General features: G+C 36.9%; 1 protein-coding gene across 24 annotated transcripts in view; it reads right to left on the reverse strand.

Moving 5' to 3' along the window:
* The window catches only part of SOX6 (SRY-box transcription factor 6), a 675736-nt gene that overhangs the window by 23850 nt on the left and 624099 nt on the right, over positions 1–27787 (reverse strand). For all 24 annotated transcript variants that reach the window (XM_065944087.1, XM_065944082.1, XM_065944088.1 and 21 more), the window contains one exon: positions 25167–25275. In XM_065944087.1, coding sequence (XP_065800159.1) covers positions 25167–25275 — 109 coding nt within the window. The remainder of the gene's footprint in view (positions 1–25166; positions 25276–27787) is intronic.

Below are 27787 nucleotides of genomic sequence, written 5' to 3' on the forward strand. Positions count from 1 at the left end.
TTCCAGCTACCTGATTAAGTAGAAATTTGTTTGTGTCACAGCTAGTAATAAATTAGAACATTAAAGTACACTATTATTTGGCAAATATGGTCATCATTTATTGCAAACAAAAGACAGGATAGAAGGGCTGAACTGGCTAATATTATCAATTCTTTTCTAAACATGAAGAAGGGGGGAGGGGCCCCTTTCTGAAGACCATGCAAAATAACACATTTTATGTACAGCCCTTCTTTGAGGCCTACTAGACAGAATGATCCCTTACATGAAAAGTCTCAAATCCCAAGATGCATAACTAATATGCTACCTTTTTGCCACCATACCCACAGTACATTAATTTCATTTAAAATGCACTGACCATACAGGATAAATTGATTTCACTTTATATGGGTTTGACAGCCATGTTTATTGTGCAGTGAAATGTAGTGTGGCTTCCAGCTGACAATATCCATCAACGCAGGGCAATATGCTGACTGCTGCGCCAGATGAAGGCATCCATTACTCTGGAAGTGAAACACTCATTCAGATACGACCGTGTCTTCTCCTGAGGATCACCATGGTAATTTATGACGCCCCCAGTGCCATTACTTTACAACTGACATGACTTCAGCAATTTATATACTTGCGTGCGTACACAGGAGACAGGCTTGTGGAGAATGTCAGATACAAAAACATTTCAATATTATTCTAAGTTAACTACTATGCTACAGGTGATTAACACTCGAGGTCTGCTTTTACTGTCATAGCTTTTCTTCACCTCTGGCAACACCAAACAGCCAGCTTCCATTTATTTACTTACTTACAAGATGTATTTCATTGTAAATGGGAAGTTTTAATCTCCTACAGACTGATCATGGTAGATTTTTAGACTCTGGTTTCAGTAGATCTTCTGTATGCGCATGCCAAGTCACTTCCGTTATGTCTGACTCTTCGCGATCCTATTGGCTGTAGCCCAGCAGGTTCCATGCCCTGCTCCAGAGGATCTTCCCGACCCAGGGATCTAACTTCATCTTTCATGTTTCCTGCACTGGCAGGTGGGTTCTTTACCACTAGCGCCACCTCTACTACATATCAACTGATGCTCCCAAATATGCTTATACCTATGCTCAATCTCTCTGCCTCTTATTCCATATCGCAGTCTTAGTATACCCTTCCTACTCACTTTTACCTAACTAAATTCTACCTTCTCCAAGGAAAAGAGTTCACGTCTCACCCACCAACTATCCTACAAGTGACCTTGTCTGTCCTCCCATAATACATATTTACATGACATTGAAATACACAGAAGATGTCTAGTCTCACAAGAAATGCTCCCAGATATTGAGAAACTTAAGCACAGCACATAGTATAGAAATGTGAATTAAGAAAGGGAAAATAGGAAACGTCAGGGTGTATATACATCTCTTTTTTCTTGTATCCTTTTCTCTCTCCCAAGTGCTTGGAGTCAACTGAAAAATGAATGGGATATTTCAAGTTAAAACTAGAAGTGGTGTATTAATAAACCAAGGTTTGGGAAGAGAGGAGACTTATCTAGAGAGACCAAGGTTTGAAACTACTTTTAAATTGGATCTGATATATGATATATGATCAGAGTCAGAATTTTAAGAAAATGTAAAAGGGTCATAACTTCTCTAAGCTGCTTCATGAAACAAACTGGTAAGGGAATTATTGTTGTAGTAATAAAAACACATATGACTGCATACATGCATATAAACTCAGAAATTTAAAAATAGAGACTGTATATTAAGAAAGCTCTTTTAAACAGATAAGGAAAATTCTATATAATACTATATAGTATTATTTTTGAAAGGCATGCTATTAGTCTGAAAATTTGAAGCCTAAAATTGACTCTCTGCTATAATTAACTTTAGAATCTACATATCAAATGTGACTTCATACTGCTCATTTATTTTAAAAAATAACATCAAGTTAAAAAAGGGGTGGGGGAGGCATTTCATTCTAAAATTGCCAATGCTCTGTGTCAGAATCCAGAGTTATCCTAGGGAATAGCTCATAATTCTAAGAGGCAGATTTTTTACTTTTAATAGCAGAGGGATCATTTGTGAGTTCAATATTCATAATATGTCTTCTCATGAAAAGCAGTTGGAAGATGCCTAGACCTACAGCTATGTACTTGAAGACTACTGCTTTCCAGCTGACCTAAGAGTCTTTAATTACCAGCAACACCATTCCTAAATAACAGGGGGCCAACAGTATCACACTAGGCAACAAGGAAAAGCATTGGTTCCATTTACTCCAGGAATTCCTGTTCTCTCCATTTCCCTGAAGGGGCTCAGACTGGTTAATTCATTTTTGTCTCCCATATCAGCTTGTATAAAGCCAAACTTTCAGTTAGATGCAAAAAGATAGTCAATGGGGAAAAAATCAGAAATTGCCAAGGCAAAAACTTCCTTAGGGATCTGTGATTTAAACGATTTAAAAAGAATACAGAAAGTTGAGTTTTTCCAGGTGGGTTGGAAAGAAAGCTAGTTTAACCATCACAGCCTATGGCAATGGTCCTGAACTAATCCTAAAGAGGCCCCCTTCCTGGGTAAATTCCAAGGGTTATGTGAGTGAATGAGTAAGCGTTTGGTGTGGATTTGTGCATATATAAAGTCCTCCCTAAGGAGGAACTCTGGCAAATTCTATAATGTGCTTAGGAATCATTTATGTATGCATTAATTCAGCAAACACTTCTGACAAGTTTCAGATGTACCCAGCATTGTGACAGAAGACACAAAGATAAATACGTGTGCCTTGTTTTAAAGGAAGCTGGTCCAGTGAGGGGAAAAGGATGCAGAAATAGAAAATTACAAAACATTGTAAGTGCTAACATGGGTAATTTAAAAATACTATGAAAGCAGAGAAGAGAGGCTATTAATATTGTTGGAGTGGACAGAGGTGAAGAGAGCTGCAGAGAGCAAGTACTGCTTAAGTAGTATCTTAAAGGAAGAGTGAGAATTTACCAGGAGGTATAAGTGTGGTGGCTCAGACAATAAAGAATCTGTCTGCAATGTGGGAGACTTGAGTTTGATCTCTGGGTCAGGAAGATCCTCTGGAGAAGAGAATGGCTACCCACTTCAGTATTCTTTCCTGGAGAATTCCATGGACACAGGAGTGCAGTAGGCTATAGTCCATGGGGTCTCAAAGAGTTGGACATGACTAAGTTCTAATACTTTCACTTTTCATGAGTGTGAAAGCATTCTAGGCTGCAGAATGTGTGAATATAAAGACAGAGTTATAACAAAGGCATAGAGGGTTTTAAGGAATAAAAAGAATCTGGTTATGGCTTGAGTTTATTTAAATAAAAAAAATAAGGGAATGTCAAGAGATTAAATTCAGAAAGTAAGTAGTGGCAAGATCGCCAAGTACCTTAACTATAAAGTCAAGAAGTATTTAAGGTTTTTAAAAAAGCAGGGTAGGGACATGAACAAATATGTTTTACAAGATATCAAAATGGAAGCTAAATTAGGAACTACCACTGAATAGTCTCGGTGATTACTAGCGAATTGGAAATAAAGAATAGAGAAAAGTAAGATGAATAAATACCTTCTAAAAGGCCCATTAAGATTTACATTTTGTCAGACAGAATGAATGTAAGCAAAATATCAGCACAAAAGATTCTCTTCTGGGAGAGATCCAGTTCTGGGATCCAGTTCTGGTAATGGCAGAATAACCTAAATCAGACTAACCTTTAACCAGATAATAATTATAAATTCTGGAGGAAAAAAAATATAGAAAAACAACTAATTGAAGGTACTTGAGCTCTACCAAAATTAAGAAGAAACTGGAGAGGATTCACTCTTAGAAAGAAAGAATATCACTGAGTAAAACCCTGCTTTTATAGCTTTTCCATGAAGACATTCCCCAGTCTACTTAGCATGGAGTGGCTAGAATGCAACAGAAGATCAGTCTTAATTGGCCTAATGTATCAGGAAAGATAGCCTGAGGCTTCTGAGTGGCTATCACCTGAACTTCATGGGTATAGGGATGATTTCAGTGATTCCAGTGGAAATCAGGTCTGTATATCTGAAAAATCTGAGAAGATATTTCAGCTGATGCCCACTGCAAGTTAAACAGAATTTGGATTTGAATCCTACCAAGTAAGAAAGTATCCATGAAAAACTCAGGCTTTCCACTGAAACCCCAGAGGGATCACTCTTTGAATAAAGACTACATGCCAAGACTAAGGATTCATTCTAGGACTAAAGACAAAACTGAAACAGTCACCACCTAACATGCAAACTAAGCCTCTATAATTTCAATGAGATCAATTTAACTGCCTCTTAGAACAAAAAATAACATTCTTAACAGAGAAAGATAATAGAAGCCAGAATCTCTATAATTTGTAATCCACAATGTATAATAATAATAAAAAAAATCACTAGTTGTGCAAACAATCAGGAAAATGTGACCCAGAGGCCTTCCCACCCTCAAAAAAAAAAAAAAAAAAATCAATAGAAACTGTGATGGCTCAAATAGTGTAATTAGTAAATGAGGACTTTAAAGTAGCTATTAAAACATATGTCCAAGTATATAAAGGAAAAGAATATCATAATTAATGCATAAATGGGGTACTTAGCAGAGAAATGAAACTACACAAAGAAACATGGAAATTCTAGAACTGACAGACATATTTGAGATAAAAATACACTGAATGGACTTCATAGCATTTTCAAGTGCAGAATAAAGGGTCAGTGATCTTAAAAATACATCAAAAGAAATTAGCTAGTCTCAAAACAGAAAGAGAAAAAGCTAAAAAAGTAAGCAGAGACTTTGCAATATTTAAAACAATATATTGCCTTAAAATATGTGTAACTGGAATTCTAGAAAGAGAGGAGAGAGGATTGTGATAGAAAAATATTTGAAGAAACATGGCCTGAAACTTACCTGAATCTGGTAAAAAAAAAAAACAGCTTATAGGTTCGAGGCATTCAGACAAACACAGGCAGGATAAATACAAAGAAAACCATACCTATACATTAGTCAAACTGCTGAAAACCAAAGACAAAGGGAAAATGCTAGAGAAAAAGGACACATAATACATAAAATGAGACAGTAATATCTTATGACTGATTATTCATTAGAAACAATGAAGACTAGAAGACCACGGAATATCTTTAGGCTGCTAAAAAAAAAATCAATGTAGTCTTATCTAATGACCATATGCTTAAAAAATGAATATGAAACACATTTTCAGATAAACAAAAGCCGAGAGAATGCATTACCTGCAGATCCATACCAAAAGAGACATTCAAGGAAGTTATCAAGAAGAAGAAAAATAACATTTGATGGAAACTTAGATATATAGAAAGAATAGAAGAGAATTGAAAATGAGAAATATGTGACTAAATTAAAAACTTTTGTCTTTTCTGGATTTCATAATAAAAGCTGATTGTTTAATATTTTTAAAAGACAAGTGACTATTTAATACAAAATACAACATTATATTCTGGGATTTATAAAATAAGAAGAGGTAAAATCATGAGAAAAATAGCACATTGGCACAAAAGATCAAGTTAGTAAAAGTTAAATGTTGCTTTATTTTATGAGAAGTGGTATAATTTTAACTATAGGGATATTCAAATTAAGGATGAATAGTGAATCTAGGGAAAAAAATTTAAAAATACAAAGAAGTATAGCTAAAACACCAGTAGAGTAATTCAAATGGAAGACTAACAAAGGATTCAAAAGGAAACAGTATAAAGATCAGTGGTTGCAAAGAGTGGGGGAAGGAAGGATGAGTAGGTGAACAAGAGGAATTTTAGGGCAATGAAAATATTCTGTATACCATAATAAAGGATACATGTTATACATTTGTCCAAACCCAAGGAATGTATAACATCAAGAATGAACCCTAATACAAACTATGGATTTGGGGTGGTTAGGATGTGTCAACATAGGTTCATCAATTATAACAAATGTACCATTCAGGTGAGATGTTGGTAACAGGAGAGGCTATGCACGTGTGAAGACAGGAGTATATGGGAAATCTTTATCTTTCTCTCAATTTTACTGTGAACCTCAAACTCCTCTAAAAAAAATTATGTCTTCATAACAATAGCTTAGAAAAAGTATTCAATTAAGCAAAAGGAAGAAAAGTAGTAACAGAAAGCCAAAAGTTGAGGGAACAAAGAGAAAAATAGAAAATTGTAAAACTTTATCCCATTATAATCAATAATTATATTAAATATAAATAAATTAAATAATCCAGTTAAAATTGGAGAGTTTCAGGATGGATAAAGAGTAGATATCAATGGAATAGGAAACAATTTCCAATGCCAAACATTGGTAATTTGAAAAGATCAATAAAATTGATAAACCCCTATGAGACTGATCTACAAAAAGGGGAAACAAAAATACCAATATTTGGATTGAAAGAGGGTATTTCACCGTAAATACAACTCACATTAAAAAGGATAGAAAGCAAATATTGTGACTAACTTAATTCCAATAAATTTGACAACTTATATGAAATGAACAAATTCCTTGAAGGACACAAACTGCTAAAATTCAATTATGAACATATAGAAAGTCTGAATACTCTTATAGCTAATATAGAAAACCAATTTATAGTCAACAACCTTCCCACAAAGGAAACTCTAATCTCAAGTGGGTTCATTGGCAAATTCTTCCAAACATTTAAGGAAAAACTAACAGTAGTCTTATACAAACTAAGAAAGTAGAGAAAGAAAAAACTTCCCAAATTCATTTTATGAAGTAACATCATACCCTGACAGAGATTTGAGCATAAGTGCAAAATTCTTCATAAAATATTTGCAAATTAAATACAATAATATGTAAAGTGGATAATAAAACAAGATCAAGTAGAATTTATTTCAGGATAAATTAATTTAAAATGTAATATTAATTTAATATTTGAAACCAAGCAATGTAATTCTCTACATTAATAAAACAAAAGGGGAAAAACATGATCATCACAACAGATTTAAAAAGTGGTTTAGACAAAATGCAATACCAATTCATGACAAAAACACTCAGGAAATTAATAATAGAAGGGAATTTCCTCAGTCAGATAAAGTACTTTTAAGAAAAATCTGTAGGACATAATAATTAATAGTGAAATACTGAATGCTTTCCTCCAAGATGAAGAACAGCAGAAGGGATGCCCACTCATACCACTGTTAATTAACATTCAACTGGAGGTAAAGAAACAAAAAGCATGCAAAATGGAAAATAATAAGTCATGTTGAGTGTATTCATAGATAATTTTTTACATTAAAAAAACCCTAAGAAATTTGCAAAATAATTTCTAGAGCTAAAAAGTGAGTTTATGGGCTTCCTGGTGGTTCAGTGGTTAAGAATCTGCCTGCCAGTTCAGGAGACATGGGTTTGATCCGGGAGGATCTCACGTCATGGGGCAACTAGGCCCGTGTGAGCCATAACCACTGAACCTGTGCTCCAGAGCCTGTGAGCCAAAACTTACTGAGCCCCATGCTGCAACCACTGAAGCCTGTGTGCCTAGAGCCCATGCCTGGCAAAAAGAAGCCACCACAATGAGAAGCCTGCATACCACATCTAAAGAGTAGCCCCTGCTCTCTGCAAGTAGAGAAAGCCTATGCATAGCAATGAAGACGTAGCACAGCCAAAAATAATCAATACATAATTTTTTAAAAATAAAAAGTGAATTTACTATTACTGCAACATACAAAACTATAAAATCAACCGTACTTCTAATAGTAGAGCAATTAAAAAAATAATTTTAAAATTTACATTCAAAATAGCATTGGAAAATACAATTCTTAGGAATAAATTAAGCCATAAAAGTATGCAAGACCTCTACACCTAAAACAATATTTGTGAGTTCAGCAAGTAAACCTAAATAAATGGAGGGATATACCATGTTCATGGATCTGAAGACGTAATATTTGAAGATGACAATTCCTTCCCAAATTTATCTATAGATTCAACCCAATCCTATTAAAATTGCAAAAGACTTTTTTTTAGAAATTGATAACTTGATTTTAAAACTATATGAAAACATCCAAAACAAACGTGAAGAAGGTTGGAGGATTCAAACTACTTAATTTCAAGGCTTACAGTAAAAAATACTTTGTAACACTGTAAAAGCTAGAGTAATAAAGACAGTGCGGGATTGTTATAAGAATAGGCAAACCAGTGGAACAGAATAGAGTCCAGATTTAAATACTCACATATATGGTCAAATTTCAATAAAGACTTAGGCTATTAAAGTGGGAACTAATAATTTTTTTCAACCAACAGGGTTTGAACAAGTAGAAAAGTATGTAGAAAAAAGTAAAATTGACCTCTTACCACACATTGTTAAAGTGGGGCTTCCCTGGTGTTGGAAAAAAGTAAAATTGACCTCGTAACACACATTACACTCAACAATTAATTGAAATGAATCAATTTAAAATTAAAGCAAAAACTATAACACTCCTCAAGGAGTATCTTGGAGAATAGTTTAGTGATCTTGTAGTAAGCAAAGATTCTTGGATATGGCAGATAAAACACTAATATATAAGGAAAATAATAAACTGACCTTTATCAAAATTAAGGCTCAGCTTGGGAAAAAAATATTCACAATACACATTTGACAAGAACTTGTATCAAGAATATATAAAGAACTTCCACCAAAAACAAAAAATAGACAATCTAATTTAAAAATAGGCAAAAGATTCATAAAAAAAAAATTTGCAAAAGACATGGTCATGCCCAATGAGCACACGAAAAGTTATTCCATATCATGAGTCATCAGGAAAGGCAAATTGAACCCATATATTATCTTGCACCCACTAGAATGGCTTATAAAACTAATTGTTGGCAAGGATATGGAGCAACTGGAACTGAGATACCAATATATTGGTAGTGGAAGTGAAAAATGACATAACCATTTTGGAAAACAGTTGGCATTTTCTTATAAAGTAAAATATAGACTTGCTGATGACGTGCAATTCCATTTCTAAACACTTATCCCAAACAAATGAAAACATTTTAGACTATCACAGCACTTCTATTCAGAATAACCAAAGACTAAAAATAACTGGAAAATGGGCAAACTGTCATATATCCAAACAATGAGATACTATCTGAAATAAAACTAATTCAATGCTCAGTTTTAAAAGGTAAAAACAAAAGTACCAAAATAAAAGAAAACCACACAAACAAATGAAAGTGATATTTTTCTGAAAGATTCTTTTCTCTATAAACCTGAGTGTGTGGCATATTCAGGCCATTGTGAACTCCAAAAAATGGTCTCATTATCAAAAAGGGCAAAAATATTAACTGTTTACTAATAAAAAAAGGCAAATGCAATATATACCACTGGGTTCTTGACAATCACACTATTTTACAGTCCTTCAGTCAATCAACAGAATAGTTAATTTTCTCTTGTCATATTTTGTAAAGAGTTATGTGACAAATTTGGGTTAATAGAGAAAACGATCATGAGTGAATCACAAACAAAAATGTAGAAGATGAAGGAACATTAGAAGTGGACATGAAAAATTAGGAAAGAGGGAAGGTAGTAATATTACATAGGTTGGATCTTTTTTCCCCAAGTTTATCTCACCAACTGTATCTTAATATTGTAGAAGTCTGATGCACTATGTTGGAGGAATGGCTGACAGTTGTCTGTCTATGATTTTGGAAGTTCTGCTAACTGCACTCCTACTTACTGCCAGAATATGAACTCACTTTCATTATAAGAAGGCTACTTGATATTCAAATTTGATTTCTTCTTGGAAAATAAGAGAGACAGATGATTTGGTTATCCTAGTGGTTTACTTGGCAGGAGCATACATTCCATGGCTGAGCAAGAACCTTAATTATTAGAGAACTGATATGTTTCATCTTCAGAGAAGGAGGGATACCAGTGGTGGAAGAGTATGGTTTGCACTCTATGTATTTTATAGAGGATTATCTAGATAGGTTAGAAAGAATGATTGACTGATGGGTATCATAACTTAAAGAAGGCAAATACAAAATATGAATGCATTGTTCTTCTAGGTTAAAGGTTGATTTAAAAAAAAAGGAACCTGTGGTATAGGAATGAAAGATGAATTATCTGTGGTACTTTGACGTACTAACTCTTCATTTGACCAATGCACAGGGATGTTTTAGGTAAATTTTCATTTTCGTGTTTTCATTTTAAGATTCATTTATCCCTACTTACCCTAAATACTCTTCTTATATTAAGTACTGAATTTATCCACACCAAGAAATTCACTGAATAAATTAGATAGGTAGATGACAGATAGATAGAGATAGCGATATAAACATATGCAGTGTATACATTAAGAAAAAATTCCATTGAACAATTTGGAAACAGACATTTTACTACTTAGTGTAGCAAAGTAACACATTTAAAGAACAGTTTACTTTTTTCATTAGCCTATACTAGAGATCAGTTTCCAGAATAGAAACACCAAAGGTATTAAGGAATTTTGCCTACAATAACATTTACAAAGTGCTTTCAGTGAATACATTATCTCGATCCTCTTTACAATCCTCTGAAATGGGTAAGAGGGTAAATATATTTGTCTCATTTTACCTTGATGAAGGTGAAAGAGAGTTAAAAAGTTGACTTAAAAGTTGACTTAACATTCAAAAAACTAAGATCATGGCATCTGGTCCCATCACTTTGTGGCAAATAGATGGGGGGAAATGGAAACAGTGACAGACTTTATTTTCTTGGGCTCCAAAATCACTGCAGCCACAAAATTAAAAGATGCTTGCTACTTGGAAGAAAAGCTATGAAAAACCTAGACAGTGTACTAAAAAGAAGAGACATCACTTTGCTGACAAAGATCCATATAGTCAAAGCTATGGTTTTTCCAGTAGTCATGTACGAATGTGAGAGCTGGACCATAAAGAAGGCTAAGTGCTAAAGAACTGATGTTTTCAAACTGTGGTAATTGGAGAAGACTCTTGAGAATCCCTTGGACAGCAAGGAGATCAATCCAGTCAATCCTAAAGGAAATCAACCCTTAATATGCATAGGAAGGACTGATGCTGAAGCTGAGGCTCCAATTTTTTGGCCACCTGATGCAAAGGGCCAATTCGTTGGAAAAGACCATGATGCTGGGGAAGATTAAGGGCAGGAGGAGAAGGGGTGACAGAGGATGAGATGGCTGGATGGCATCATCGACTCAAAAGACACTAGTTTGAGCAAACTCCAGGAGATAACAACGGACAGAGAAGCCTGGCATGCTGTGGTCCATGGGGTTGCAAAGAGTTGGGTACAATTGAGTGACTAAACAACCGATGAAGAAACCAAAACCCAGAGATGTGGGTTACCTTCCTCTGTAATAACTTGTTGCTAGTATTCTGCTAACAAGGAACAGAGCCAGATCTAGTGCATTTACCCTACATCAAAGCTACCCTAGGAACTATTCAGTGATATGAAATAACTCTGAATCTCAAAACCTAGCATTCCTTGGCTGAAACATTACTTTCCCCCGTAAGGATACCATTTCTCTGCACTGTTAAGCACATTAAAGGAGCCTATTACCAGTTATGAAGTTCAAGCCACTGTCTAATTGGCTTCGGAAATACTGCCCCACCAAAGATGCGAGAGCCTGCAAAGAAAGCACTAAGGACTGAAATGATAGCAGAGATTAAAATTATGCTAAATTAATGCACTCTTGGTTGTAGCATTATGAGCAAACGTTATTGTGGATAAGGCTTCTATTTTTTCCTATTGGAAACTCCATTCTCTTTAAAAGATCAACAAGAAGAACCAAAAGGGAATTCCCTAAGGTCAGCTCTGAGGAAACATAAACCTCTAATTCAATAACTCTGCTACTGCTCTGAAAAAAAGGCTTTATTATTGCAACATCCATATGGAGCCAATTGGACATTAATGACTAATCAATCCCTCCCCTTTCTATTCTACTTAAAGTGTCACAAACCATGTTTAGATTAGCCCATTTCCTGCTTAGGGTTGCTCAAGATGTCTTTTGTTCTTTCAGGACCAGCCTGATGGAGGCAGCTTAAACAAACACCACGACCAGAGTGGCGCAGGAGTTATAAAGTGCCATATGTGAGTGAACAAAGGGGCTATACTAAAGCCTTTTGTGGTATTTGTTAATGTTTTTCATCTGAGCTTAAAAAGGCTTAATGACTTTGTGGTGAGCTGATGCATGTGGCTCGTGGCTTTGCAAAATGAAGGAAATTCTAACCAGTGATGTACCAGTCTGTGTTTCCAAGAGTCTCCTGCTTTCAGTTTTGGTGCCCATGTTTACTTTTTCCTTTTAATTCTCAAGTTATATTTGCTTTACACAGACAGCTCAACAGAGCCCTTTATTTTATTTCAACTACAGGATCCAAGGGCAACTGAGATAACTTATGTGATTCTTTATTTTAATGACCTGAAGGTAACAGAGAACCTTCAAATATTCTACTTATTATCTATTTGCTATTTGTATGCACAGGAGGAAGGCTTACAAGCTGTTGAGCCCAGGCAAAAAGGCATTCTTTAAGTCTGAACCAGAGACCACTGTGCAGGAAGTGAGACAATAACAGACTCTGGCTTCCTAAATTTTCAGGAGAACCAGGCTCAGATTAAAGCAGATTCCCTTGGAGAACACAGAGTCTGGTAAAAGGCTTTACTTAATAATTCATATTGCTCAGCAGTTTCTGGCTTCATCCAACTCAATATATTACCGTAGACTCTACATGAAATTAAGAAGCACAAACCAAGATGAAGCAAATCTCAGAGTTAGTTAACAAAGATACTGTTAAACCCATCCGCTCATTTCCATCCTTATCACTTCATCGATTACCTTGCCCTCACTGTTTCTTGTGGACTACTTGAAATACTAGTTTTATAGCTGATATTTTTATTTCCAGTTTTGAGTTACCAGGCCCCACTTAAATACCTCTTCCTAATTTCAGCCAGGGTGATCCATCACAAGTGCAGTTCTGACCAGGGCACTCCTATATTAAAGTTTTCAATGGCTCCCTAATGCCCAAAAGATGAAGTCTAAACTCCTTGGTATGGTACACAGCGCTCTCAATGACCTGGCTCATGTGATCCATGTCACTATGGCTCCAGTTCCATCTCTGGCGACTTGAATTTTTTTTTTGCTTTATAATACCAAACCACTTCTAGTTCTCTATATACCGTCTTGTTTTATGCTAGGAACCCATGCTTTCCCTTTTCCTGGAATTTCCTGTCTGTTTTGCAATCAACTCATTCTTTGACTCATGTCAGGGATCATCTTCCCCAGACAGTCTTATCTGGTTTGTTATGTTGGGCTAAGTATTTTAGGCTCCCACAGTACCCTGTGCCTATCTTACATTTATTATATTTTATCCAAATTGCCAGTTGCACGGGCCCACCGTCTTCACTAGACTATGCACCTGACAAGGGCAGGAACTGCACTGTGTCTTGCTCATAACTGCTTCCTCAGGGTCTGGGACAAGAGCTGGCATAAGGTACGTACTCAATTGTCACAACAGAGAGCTTCAGACATCTTCAGCAGTGACAATTTTGGAGTGAGATTCAGATGTTTACACATTGTATTAGAACCCAAGAATCTCTGAAATCAGATTTTGTATAAACCCCATTATATTTCTTATATTTTCTTAAGTACTTTGTCTTACTTGAACCCTCTGTAAAAATAAAAAATGGGTTTCTTGGGAATATGAACCCACAGTTGTTTGGAACTCAGAGATCATTGGTTCTAATCTTCTTTTATTGACTTTCCACACTGTACAATTCTGAAACCCCAGCCTCCCACTTTCAGGGAAATCCTGAAAGGATGATAAGGCAAACCTGAGCTTTTTTGAAATAATAAATCTGAAAGCTATTCTAAAGCTATGGGGTTTGTGTAAATACAACAGAAGCATACATTCAAGCAGGCACATGACAGGACCTTCCCTAGACAGAGTCAATATGAAATGGATAAAACATGTTCATAAAATTAGAAATTTTTAACATGAGATGGATATTAAAGATCATCTAATCCACATCTGAGGTTAGAGAAGTTAAACTGCCCAAGTCTCACAGTTAGTAAATGGCAAAATAACAGTGAACTGAAATGTAACTACTCCCAAAGGTTCACACTTGCCATCAAAATACATTTCTAAAATGGTCAGCTGAATTGTTTCAACAGCATCTAGACTTAGCTTAAAAAGTCAACAAAACTAATTTGATTGGTGTCTCCTTTTCATTTCATTTGTCCCAGGAAATCTGCCTTTTACTAGAACAAGAGATGCAGATCATAGGTACAGTAGAAACCAATTTTTTTTTAAGGTTGGGGATATGGAAATAGTATTAGAAGGAGATGGCTCAAGGATTTTGGGTAGCCGACTGAATTTTGTAGTCTATCCAAAATTCTTTGTCCTGAGATTTGGTGAAAGTATCTGAAATGTACTTAATATCTGTGTGGTTTGAAAGACTAAAAAAAAAATACTTTCACGAGTTTCTACTTCTCATTATATTTTTCTGATTTTTAATGAAAACCAACAGGAAATGGGAATCAGTATAGCTCAGATAGTATATAGCTAGACAGATCTGGGTTTGAATTTTAATTGGATCCTTCCTAAATAAGTAACCTTGGGTAAATTATTTCCTACCTCTGAACAACAGTTTCATCTCCTTATAAAAGAGAGCTAATAACTTCTGCTTTTCTGGGTCTTTGTGAGCATTAAGTAGGAATGTACATTTCTTAGCAGTGACTGGAACACAGTACCCACTCATTAAACAGTAAATGCCCTTAGAAACAGCAGTAGTAATAATGGCAAGAGAAGTAGCAGAATGTCTATTCTAGTACCAAGAACACAGCAGGTGCTTAACTCACAGGTGTTCCCTTTCTAGTCCTTCCTCATACCTGGGTGATATTTCCTAAACTGCACAGTTCTGTCCTTCAGGGTAGTTGCCAAATGAAGTCTTAGCTGGCGAGTGCAATTTACTACTTAGTGGAGCTTCTTTTCTGCCCCAGAGCTAAAAATATATTTCAAGAGTGTCCTTGATATAGAACTAAAATACATTGAATATGCATCAGACACAATCAAAAAGAAACTCTTACATCTCCCCAGTTCCCACTTGTGGGACCTGTAGCCAAACTATGCCGGCTCAGTTCAAGCCAGGAAAAAAAAAAAAAAGGGAGAAGAACAAACCACTATCTTGTGAATTTATAGCTTTTTATAATGGACTCACTGGAATAACAAAGGATTAAGACTACTGCCTGTGTAATAAGGAAAGCGCAGTGGCGCTTCATGGGCAGTGGACAATTGTTTTCCCTTTCTCCTCTATTAGCTGTTCTGTGGTTCTGCAGCGTGGAGTAGCTGCTGTTACCCTTTTCCATCTTGTCCTCATGCAGGATCAACCTGCTGAATGAAAAGTGAGCTTATATTGAAGAAGTATGAAGTGATTTCTCTACCATGAAAGTAAATATACATATACCAGTAAGCTGTAATTTTTATTTTTAGTAAAAATTTTAAATAGTTGAATATATTGCTTATGAAATTCTTCTCTCCAGGGCTGAGACTTGGGATATTGTTTTAGTTCAGAATTACTTTTTACAGCCTATTCCTAAATGTAGCAATCTACAATATAGCACAAATACTGATGAGTTCTTACACAATCTCTTCCCTCTGGTACCATGACCTAATTTGGGACATCATGTCTAAGGGTAAGTATCCACTGAACAAAAACAACTAAAAAAAAAATCACTCTCCTCTAGTGAGAGGCAAAAGTATAAGACTGATTTGTAAAGCACTGAACAGTCACAGCAGACAAAGTGAAATCATATGTAAATGAGTATTATACCCAGGAGGAAAATATGTATTTTTAATATGGCTTGAATAAAAATCCTCCTAACACCTACTCAGCTCTCTCATGATGTAATATGAAAAGATAACCATTGAATATCCCCTCTGAAATGATGAGAACAGAGGAATAAAGATAAAGAGACTAACAGATCACCAAATCAACCTAATCTGCTTTTCCATTATTTTCAACCTCTATATGTAATCGAAGTCAATCTTGAACAACTAAAGGTTAATGCCTGCTTAGTTGGTGGCAAAGTCCAAATTCCTCAGCCTTAGTTCTGTGGAACTCAAGGCCCTAGTTCTATGGAACCCAATTATTTTTTATAACATATTCAATTCAACAAATATTCACTGAATACAAACATGTGGAAAGTTTTGTATTGGGCTTGGTGGAGAACACAGAGATGAGAATTGACTCTTTCTGAAACTTCCTTATGAATGTCTGTGTGCTTTACCATTTCTGAGTCTGTTTGGATTATTCATTCCCTCAACTGAAAATTCTTCTCTTTCTCTTTGTTTTTCCAAACCTAGGCTTATCTCCAGCTCTATTTCTATCAAGTCTTCCAGAATAACTGCTATCAACAAAGCACTGTAGCTTCCTCTTCTAAATAGCACTCTTTTCTGTGTCTCTAATTTATCTAATCTAAGTTATTATCTAATAATAATTTATCATTTATATCTAATGATATATTTAAACACATAGCACTTTAGGTTGTTCTGCTTTCTGTGTATGCCAATATAATCACCCTAGCTACATTACTAGCTCTTGAATAATATGGTACAGTCCATCTTTCAAAAATCCTTCTCTCCATGTCCCTAACAGTGCTGTGCACATAAGAGATAATCAGTAAATTATAATTTGAACATGTGGGTAAAATTAAAGATTGGGGGACTCTTAGTAGGGATAGATCCTGTTTGCAAAGACTGAGCTAGTAGAACTGGTGGCTTAGTCTACAGAGTTGTGTTGTGTCCAGCTCTTTGCAACCCCATGTACTGTAGCCTGCCAGTCTCCTCTATCCATGGAATTTTCCAGGCAAGAACACTGGACTAAGTTGCCATTTCCTATTCCAGGGGATCTTCCTGATCCAGGAATTGAACCCACATCTCTTGCATCTGCTGCACTGGCAGGCAGATTCTTTACCACTGTGAGAAGTTTACAGAGTCTCACTTCTAAAGATTATGAAATAAGAGATAGTATGTGTAAACAAACAGTGATAGGCAAGCAGAGTAAAATGAGACAATGAATCTACAAGAAGAAAATATTCAAAGATAAGAACTTCTTAGTTAAAGAAAAAAAGATGGCAAGTCAGTAACAGAAAACCAGAGAACTGGATGGTTATTGGACTTTGGGGATAAGCACAATTATCAGAATTTGAAAAGAAGGAAAGGATCAATCAAAAAAAAGAAAAAGGTCTCAAATTCAATCCTGACCCTAAGCAGAGATAACTTAAAGAGCACACCAATTGCCCTGAGGCTCTTTAAATTCCACCAGCCTAAAGTGAAGTCACTCAGTTGTTTCTGACTCTTTGTGATGTCATGGACTACAGTCAGGCTCCTCCATCCAATGGGATTTGCCAGGCAAGAATACTGGAGTGGGTTGCCATTTTCTTCTCCAGGGGATCTTCCCAGCCCAGGGATCAACCCTGGTCTCCCGCATTGCAGGCAGACTCTTTACCATCTGAAACACCAGGGGAGGCCAAGGAAGCCCAAGGTCCACCAGGCTAAGGTTGGGTTGAATTCTGTAGCCAGCAGATGGGAAATTAAGCGGCTCTTGGTGCCAAGAGAAGAGGATTCTGGAACAGGGAACACTTCAACAGTCAGTCACTACACAGTCCAGACCTGGCAGGCAGCCCTCTGTCAGCCAGCGTTTATTCTAATATGCTCGTTTATGTGAAGCAGATGTACATACTGCTGAGGAAGCATAGACTCGCTTTCCCAATCCCATTGGGAACATATGCTGCTGCTCTTGTCCTGGGTCTAATTTTCATGGTAGATAGCATTAAATCTTTTGCCACCCCATTGCTATAGCAAGATAGGGGGGCAGGGGTACTTCTGTGTGATTCAGTAATGGCATAGACAAGCATTTCTTCCCCAGAACAGAGGATATTCAGCTAGAAAGCTAGATAATTGTGTCTGTGTGTGTGTGTGAATGACGCTTCTTTAAAAAGGCAGCCCAAAGAAAAATAATTGGCTCTTCATGCTAAGATCCTCACTAAGGAGATGCTGCGTCTTTGATTGGGCTCTCCAGCTTAAGCAACTCTGAGAGGTAGGTTGAGTTCTCTTTATGGAGTATTAGGGGATGGAGTTATACAAGAATCTTGACATTTCCTTCTCTTGTCCCATCAAGACGATCCATCACTTCGAGAGTTCAATGGAAATTGTTTTCCACCAACATTAAAAGTTATTTGGGAGCTTTTAAGACACAGCAAATATATTTCTTTAAGAGAAGTTTATTTGCTTGTTTAAGAGAGCTGCACTTTATATATAGTGCTGATATAAACTGGTGCACAGGATCCTCTAAAACCGTTTATATCCACAGTAAAATACATTTTTGTGATACTCATACCACAGACTTAGTCCAGAGCCAAGGGCTTTTTGAACTCTGCTTATCTCCCAGCCTTTGTGGCTGTTGCTTAGTCTTCACCATGTCCTAGGTCTCCCTGGCCACACATCCTGGCCTCAGACCTCAGCCTGCTGGCTCCATATGGACTTCTTTGACTATTCATTTCTCTAAGATGCCTGGAAACCCGTGGAAGGCCAGACCAGGAAGTCCACAGCAAGGTTCTGGCTAGTGCTCCCTTCTCATTTACCTGGATTTTTAAAAAATTTTAATATGTATAATTCCCCATCTTTTATTCCTGGTATATAGTCTAGGACTTAAATACCTTCTTGGACAAAGACATCTCATCTCGGGTATATGTCAATGATAATTTCACTTATATTAAAGACTATGTGGTCCTTATTTTACACTTGTTACATTCTGGCTGACTTAAGGTGAATGATTTCAATTGTATGGTAGTAGGAAAAAGAGTTAAAGAACTGTAGACTAAAAATTACCTAGACCAACTTCTTCAACTATAGATGAGAAAATTCAGGAAAAGAACATGACTTACTTAGAATGGAACAAATGGAAGTTGAGTTTCCTAACCCTTTAGGAAATACCTGAAGGAGTGTCTTGTGGAGAAATTGTAAGCCTTATTTTGTTGGAATCCAAAAGTAAGACTAGAACCAATGAGTAGAAGTTGTAAAAAACCAAAGACAAATAACAAAGAATTAATAATTAGAACTAGAATGAGTTTCTCAAGAAGTAGTCGGTTTTTCTGTCATTATACTATTAGAGGCATTTGAACAAAAGTAAGATGACTACTTGTCAGGGATATAGAAAGGGATTTCTTGGATGGAATTGTCACTCTGATTACATGTCTCTCCTTTATTCCAGTTCTGAGAATCTAAGTGTTGTGATGTGAAGCACTATATCTGGTGGGCTTGAACTAATAATGACCCTTACATTCCAAAGTATAAGCAGATGTAGTCTTTAAATCCATCCCTAGATTATATTCTGGTTTGCCTCTGCTGCCTTGGATGAGTCCTGTATCATCAAGTCAATCTTCCTTCTCTGCCAGGAGTAAAGAGCCAGGGAAGAGAAAGGAAATGAGAAAAGCTTCAGAGATTTCCCAAAGTATGGATCAAAGGGTAAGCAGGATTTTTAAGAGAAGACATTCACATTAAGTGGTGCATTTTTTAAGGAAAAAGGAAAAGTTGCAGTCCCTGTTATTTGTCTATAAACAGAGAGCTTAGGTTGACAAAAATAAAGCTATCTTGAGATTTAAAACGTAGAAGCAATCAGAAGTTCACACACAAAAAATGAAGCTTTCAGAGGGTTAAGGCCATCTTGGCTGGGATCCAATTCACAAATTCAGTACAAATCTATAAAACCTTTCTAAGCAAATCTGAGAGCAACTGTTTTCTAAAAGGGGCTATTCTTGGTACACGTATCCATTTCCATTCAAATCAATGCAAGTTTTTAATACATGGAGGACAGCACGTCATTACAGTTCCAATCCAGGGTCCAAAAGCCTGCCTAATGATAATCACTCTCAGAGCTCATCCCTTTAAGAGCTCATATTCCACTATGCCCCATGTCAAAATGAGGTGTGGCCTCCCTCTGCAACTGGGACACAGTAATTAAATTTGAGAATTAAAAGAAGTGTTAGAAGAATGTTTTCTTAACTAAGCTATTTAAAAAAACAAAAAATAAAAGTGTGTGAGAGAGAAGAAACAGAATGGAAAGAATACATTAAAAAAAAAAAAAAAGAGGGCAAGCTACCACTATTGTGGCTGGGGGAAGAGAAGGAGAAGAGAGGGAAAGAGAAAGGGAGCGTCCACCTATGAAAGTAACTGGGAAATACTACTAGAGAGATCTTCTCATTAATAGAAAGAAAAGATCAAGGGACTCAAAAATTCAATTCAGGAAGGTATTGGTCTCCTCTTTTATTTCTCTGAAGAAAAAGAAAGAAAAACTAAATGAAAACTATTGTGAACTGATCACCTTTCTTATATGAAACACGTTCTGTTTCATGAAGGCCCTAATAGCAATCTTGCATTTGGAGGGAACCCTAGAAATAATGGAGGACTTCCCAGGAGGCGCTAGTGGTAGAGAACTCCCCTGCCAATGGAGGAGACATAAGAGACGTGGGTTTGATCCCTGGGCTGGGAAGATCCCTTGGAGGAGGGCATGGCAATTACTCTAGTATTTTTGCCTCTGAGATTCCCATGGACAGAAGAGCCTTGTGGGGTACAGTCCATGGAGTTGCAAAGAGTAGGACACAACACCTATAGCAACACTGCTAGAGATAATGGAATCCAACATACCTCCTTTAAAAGATAAAGTTAAGCCCAGAGGCATTAGTCACTTATTTGCCTCTATTTAGCAAAGGACTTCAGTCCAAATTTCTCAACAACAGACCAGAACCCTTTCTACTATACTTTGAGACCCTGAAATTAGTAAGGTTGGGATAAGAACTGCACTCTTGCCTAAGGAGAACAAGGAGAGGGGAAATACCAAATGAAAAGTCCATAAAAAATTAAACATCTGTTTGTCATTCTTAATACATGGTGACAGACTCAATTAATTGAGTCCTTTCTTCCTTACATGCCTTACATAGGAGCTAACAAATGTTGTGAGTTCAATACAAACAAAGCCATCAAATGCTCCAAAGTACAACAAGACCTTAAACACATTTCCTAAGCCCCCAGCACTATGAATTTGTAGTTTTATAAATATCATGGTGAACAAGAAATGCTGTCTTGTCATATTCAAGCCAAATAACAGCTGGACTTTAAAAATAAAATTTTGAAGACATTTGCCTTTTATATTTTTAATTTCTGTTTACTTGGCGTACGGTTTTGTCATTTGATTTTGATGAGCGGTTAATACACGTGCACAGCTGCCTCTTTTGGTGACCTTTCCCTGCCGCTTCCATGCTCAAAGCTGTGAAGCAGGTCTACAGATTGCTGACTAAGTGATATTGGCATTTTCACAACTGGCAGTCACTTTCCTGTGAAGCCAGGCTGACTTTAGTCACTTCAGATGCCACACAGGAGAATGGGTTGAAAGCAGAGGAAGGGATGTTAGTCACTCAGTTGTATCTGACTCTTTGCAATCCCGTGGACTATAGCCCACCAGGCTCCTCTGCTCTGTCCATTGGGATTCTCCAGGCAAGAATACTGGAGTGGGTAGCCACTTCCTTCTCCAGGGGATCTTCCCAATCCAGGGATCAAAGCTGGGGCTACAGCATTGCAGGCAGATTCTTTACCATCTGAGCCACCAGCGAAGCCCCAGAGGAAGGGGAGAGTCCCTTAAAACTGCCATTATGCATTATTCACAACAGCCATAGAAACAGACACAGAAAACAACCTTAGTATACATGAGAGGATGAAGGATAAAGAGATTGTTTTATACATACATATTTTTGAATGTGATAAAAATATCATTCATCCATAAAAAAAGAAAACCCTGCCACTAGCAGCAAAGACAAATGCTATATGATCTCACACATACATGGAATCTAAAGAGGCTAAACTCATAAAAGCAGAGAACAGAATGGTGATTTCCAGGAACTAGGAGGAAGGGGATATGGAAAGATATTGGTCAAGGAGTATAAACTTCCAGTTGTAAGATGAATACCCTCTGGGGATCTGATATATGGCAGGGTGACTATAGTTAAAAATACTGCCTATACACTTGAAAATTGCTAAGAGAGTAGTTTTTTAATTTTCTCACCAAGTAAAGCTAATTTGTGAGGTATAGAGGTGCTAACATTGTGGTAATCAATTCCCAATATATATATATATTTTCAAATCATCACAGTTTATACCTTAAATTTGCACCAAGGTTATATGTCAATTATATCTCAGTAAAGCTGGAAAAATATCTCAACTGTTCAAAGCCAGATCATGTGTGGACAAAGAAGGGATGACATCCTGAGCCAGAGCTTAAAACTCACTTGCCAGTGGAGCTTACCTAAGTAGCTTCCACTCTGAACCTCTGTGGGGAACAAAGAGGTCTTGATCTTCTTAATACTTTTCTCAGTGATAATTATATCTGCCTTATTATCTATTCTTTTTCCTTTTAATCTTCCATCTTACCTCAGTATACTTTAAGTTCTAAGAGGTCAGGAACATATTTGTTTTGCTTCCTTTGGTTTATCCAGTGCCTAGTTCAGGGACTGGCACACAGAACAGGCACTCAAGAAATGTTTGTTTGTTTTTAAACCAAGATTGAATGAAAGAGTGAATACATTTTTTAATATTCTTTCACTTCAGTTCCTTCTTACTAGCGTAGTGGAGAAAGTATTATGTGTACCTGTTATCTACTCTGACTTTAATATGAACTGAAACTCCAGCAGGCTTTGCAATCAGCTTACGCTTGAACAGATGCCAGGAAATATCCTGAAGTCAGCAGAAGGCTGCTACCCATCCCAGCAGTCCTCACAAAGGCGCTCCACTTCAGTCGGTATTAGAGCAGGTAACTTGACTCCATTCATGAACTCACAGTCCCCCAAAAGCACACGAGGTCTCAATGGCAACTCTGGGCAAGCTTCTGAAGGGAGGTTTTCACACGCTCCTTAAGCTCCTGGGCCACTACAGGCCTTCTACTATTACACTCATCAGGCATTGCTGTTATGTGTGACAGAGTAACACGAGAGCGGGTGCATGGCATGACTTGCTATATTTAGGGGAGAGGAAATGGGCCTTACTGAGGAAGGTCACAAGGAGTTTGTTCAGAAAAATGAAGGCACCACTTATGTATCTGTATATACAAGGGGTGCAGGATAGCACAGTACTTTATGGCTTGGGTTCTGGAGTCAGTCTGCCTAGGATCAACTCTCACCTCTGCCCTTACAACCTACATGACCTGCGGCAAGTTACTTAACTATTCTCAGCCTTAATCTTCTCATCTGTAAAATGGGAAAAAAATACCTTCTTTACATAGGTGTATATGATTTAAATGAGAAAATATGGGTTAAAAGCTTAGCACGTTCTCTGGAATATAAATGCTTCATAAATGTTTGCTTAAAAAAAGCATAGTAATTAGGAAATTAGCTTGAATCCAAACAATCTGTGTTTGAACTGAATGGAAGCTCCAAAGAAGCTTCTATATAATATGTTTCTCTAGAGTTAGGCCTTTTATTTTTTCTTTTCATAATGGTTAATAACTCTGACTATGATTTTTAACTTACCAAGCATATGATATCATCAATTAGATTATTAGCATTACTGAGAGGCAAATGACTTTATACCTGTTGTACCGTTAAGAAGGGACACCAGGTATGCTGCAGTCCACGGGGTCATAAAGAGTCGGACACAACCAACCAACTGACCAACCACACGGTTAAGACACTAAGTGAAGAAAGATGAATGACATTAAGAAAACTCAGAACAAGGATAAGGTGGTAGAATTCTCTAACTCCTAGTCTACCAAAAAAAAAAAAAGAACAGACTGAATACTCCAAAGTGACTGAAAGTATTATTTCATTGTGTCTTGTCAAAAATTAGGTACTCTACAGTACCATCTTCCAACAAAATTGAGATGGGCCACACCTGAATAACTGACTCCCTAAACCACACCACCTTAGTCCTTATAGGGTGGGGCGGTAAAGTGTCTATAAAAATGTCAGTGTCACTGTGCTCTCAGTACACATTTTCCATGAAAGACAGTGAGTGATTTCTGCTTTTGAGTCCTCTTTATTCCTCCTTTTCTGCTCTTGCTCCTCCTCCTCTTCCTTCCCTGTTCTCACACATGCACAAACCAATCAGGGTTTAACACCTTGTCCCCAGGACTTCCATTAAATATTAGTCTCTCCTATTGGTATGAAGAACTTGTCTTCTGAAAACTCTCTGAAGTGCTTCTTAATGTCTGATACTACCCATCCCTTAGTGATGCCAGGGATTTCTGAACTGCCTAGGATGGCTCCAACCATCACTAAAAGCCATGCCTAGTTCAGATGCTGCTATGAAAAGTCTTTATACAATTTCAAGGGATTAGGGTCCTGGAAGAAATCATACCAGTAAAAGGGATAACAGTAAGATTCTTCCCCTCAAGCTAAAGGACTTTAGCTGGGACCCAAGATGGGTGAAGTATTGTGTTACTTTGAAGAGAACAAATTAATCTTCCCTGACTGGTGGGAGGGATTCTGCCAAAGGCACAGCTAAAGGGAAAACCAGTCCCTACTCTGTGATGACACAGTAAATAACCAGGCAACATTACTACTGAAGTGCTGACCTAACTCATAAATTGTACCCAGCCTCTGGGGAGCAATTTCTGCTGATTCGCTGCTTGTGCATTTAAAACAAACAAACAAAAAGGAAAGAGGAGCGGACAGGCATTGATACTGCTGGGGATAAACACACTGATAGTAAAGCTGGTTTTTATCATCCAGACTTTCAAAAGACTTTATAACGCTTAGTATCCAGACACAGGCTGGGCCTTGCCCGAGCAATTATTAATTTTACACCAGATCTGCTTCATACTATCATTTAGTTTCCAGAAGGGTTTGACTGCACCTGGGAATCACTTGTACGGGGGTTAAAAAAAAAAAATCCTTCTTTGTAAGTTTGTCCCTAAAAAAAATAAATAAATAAGGATGTCTTGAGGTGGTTGAAAGACAGAATTTTATTGTTCAATGGAATGTAGAAAGTTCTTTTTGCTATGTGTTCAGTAACAGGATCTAGTTGAATTTCAAATTCCTCAACTGTAACACACAATGAAGACTAACATTTCTTCTGTTTTGCCAAGAAAATTGATCTGGTTACTTCCAAGAAAGACTATAAAGATCCTATATCTAACTCGGGCACACCTCTAGAGACACAGAGCCGCAGAAAAGAGCTACAGAAAAGCCACTCACCCTCTGCATCTTCTGGCCGGGTAAGATCGATGACACCTGGGCCCAGCTTTCCATCTTCACTTGACTTTCCTGTTAACTGGGGCCCCAAATTTTCAAAGCGCGTTCTTTCCTAGAGGAAAGGATAACCAGAGACTTATTCTAGCTTCCAAAGCAGCCACTTTTTCCTTCCAATTTCTATCTTGCTTAATGGATGAAACTTGAATTTACAAACATCATTTCTGACCAACTGGAACTCAGAAAATCTTTCAGGAAGATTCCACTGAAGCCTGTTTGTGGAACCAACACTGCTGACAACACCTCAACCATAGTAGCTCTAAGGAAAGGACATCTGTGGCAGGAAAACTGCCAGGGCTGTACTGCACATCTTCTCTCTGTTGGATTTGTTCCAGTAATCTAAAAGGAATGCAACTGAAAGGTGTGAGCCAAAAGCACAAAATCTGAAACAGCCATTTCCATTAGAATATATCGTTATTCAATGGGGAGGGGAATTTTCCCATTTAGAGATCATAGCTTGCATTGGTACTCCTGGAAAAATACAAATCAGAATTTTAGGCAAGAAGATTTCAAAAACAAATATTTCAAAGTAGGCAGACTAGATGATGGCACTGATGCTATATTTTGTTTAGGAGCTTGAACTGTAACTTCCTGGTAAGTGAGAAGCAGGACATCACTCCCGGCCAGCCCTTGAGTCGGGAAAGTGAAACACTTCTACCATTATACTAGGAAAACCCAAAGGTGTTTTACTTGTTAACCTGTCCTTCTAGGCGCAGTAGTCTGAAGCATCACCATGAACTCTCCTTCTGTTGCTCTCTGGATCAGTAGCAGAGAGCTCATTGACCAGCCTTAACATGGTGTTCTTGTCTGCCGAAAAACAGCACGTGTCTCCTTCTCCCCTCCTTGTTTCTCTCCAGACTCAAACTTGGCTTTGTGTTGTGCTTATGAATGAATGAAACCTTGTTGTTCATTACTATGAAACAATATTAAATGTCATGTCAGCTTGAATTTACAGACATGAAATAGCAGCTTCCAGCTCCGGGAATGGTTTCTGCATGTTATACTTAATGCATTATGCAGCAGTAGAGTGCTGATTGCTGTTCAGTCTATTGTTCAATGACCTAGTTCTGTACTGAGCATGTTCGGCATTAGATGGAAGCATTCTAAGTGTTCTCTTCTGTAAGATGTTTAGAAACTTGGAAATATTCTTAAAGAGCAAACATACAATTACTTGATAGAGGCTGTGCCTCATTTGTACAGCCTCACTACATTTGTGCTTTCTAATATGATTATTTTTGAATATCATTATATTTCTATAATTAATTCCCATCAGTCAAATTGTGCAGGAAGTCTTCCAGTTCCCCTTCATCATGTAAAGTTGAAATCTGTGTTGGAAGAAAATACAGTATAAACCTTGCTTTAATCTAGCACCATTTCTATAAAAGATGGCAACAAAATTATAATCATGAATTTCCCCAACTGGGTAATACTAACTAGTTAACAAAAGCAGGATGTGGGGAAACCTCTGAAACATGACACTTATTTTTTTTAAAAAAAGTGAAAATAAAAAGTAAATTAAGTATGGTTCCCCAATATCTTCTTATGTGACAACACAAGAACAAGTTATCCAGATGCAGGCCACAACAAAAGCAACCACAAGCCGTGCGGGAGTTGCACACGTTGTTGCAGGGAGGACAGCTGCTTTTAATCAGCCAATTTTGATTACTGAGTAGCACTTTTGGTTGTCATGATGTGAAGCAAAAGAAAGTGAAGATGAGGAGTACCAGGGACAGCAAAATATTCAACCTTTGTTTTATCACATTGTTTCGCATTTCAAATATTTGCATGTGAATGCTTTCCCTATGTTAAATGCAAAAGGAGTTTTGATGTGACACCTGCAATCTTCTTGGAAGAACAACCTTTAGCTGTATTTTCATGGGGGGAAAAGCAACTTTCTCTGAAAATCAACAGATCATGCTACCTATCAATATGCATATTTCAAGTATCTTTCTAGTCATTCATTCTCTTTGATTTTACCGGAAAATATTCTCAGTAAAAAAAAATAAAATAATAAAGTTCCTGAAAGAATATCAATATTTTGACAAGGAAGGAGAAGAGGGAAAATTACATGCCATGGTTTGTAAAATCCTAAGACAACAAAGCTTACATGATGATAATATCTTTTCTTTTATAAAAAATGAAGTGCACTCACAATTCAGTAGTATCAGCTTGTTTTTAATCATAACAAAAAACATTCAGAACATTCAGCAACACATTCTCAGTGTCTTTGAAGTCATACATTTTTCTGACTTCATTGAAAAAAAAATCTACAGCAGAGATAGTTTCCTTATAAAATATCAATATTTTGACAGAGTAGAAGTCAAGGAAGAATATCCCATGAAATGCTTGTTAAATAGGCAGAAAACAAATCAATGATAAAAATTGTTTTGGGCAGTGGGCTGCATTTTATATTTGGTAATATTAAGCATTTGTGTTTGAGATTAAAGAAGGACCCTGCAAAGCCATGCCCTTTCATATAAATTTCTACCTAGTCTCCCAGAAGATTTCCTTCTTTTCTTCAAAGAATAGCTCAGAATATTTATTTGCCAGCCACATAACCATAAGAT

The sequence above is a fragment of the Muntiacus reevesi genome, chromosome 9 (assembly GCF_963930625.1).
Source record: "Muntiacus reevesi chromosome 9, mMunRee1.1, whole genome shotgun sequence".
Taxonomy (NCBI): domain Eukaryota; kingdom Metazoa; phylum Chordata; class Mammalia; order Artiodactyla; family Cervidae; genus Muntiacus; species Muntiacus reevesi.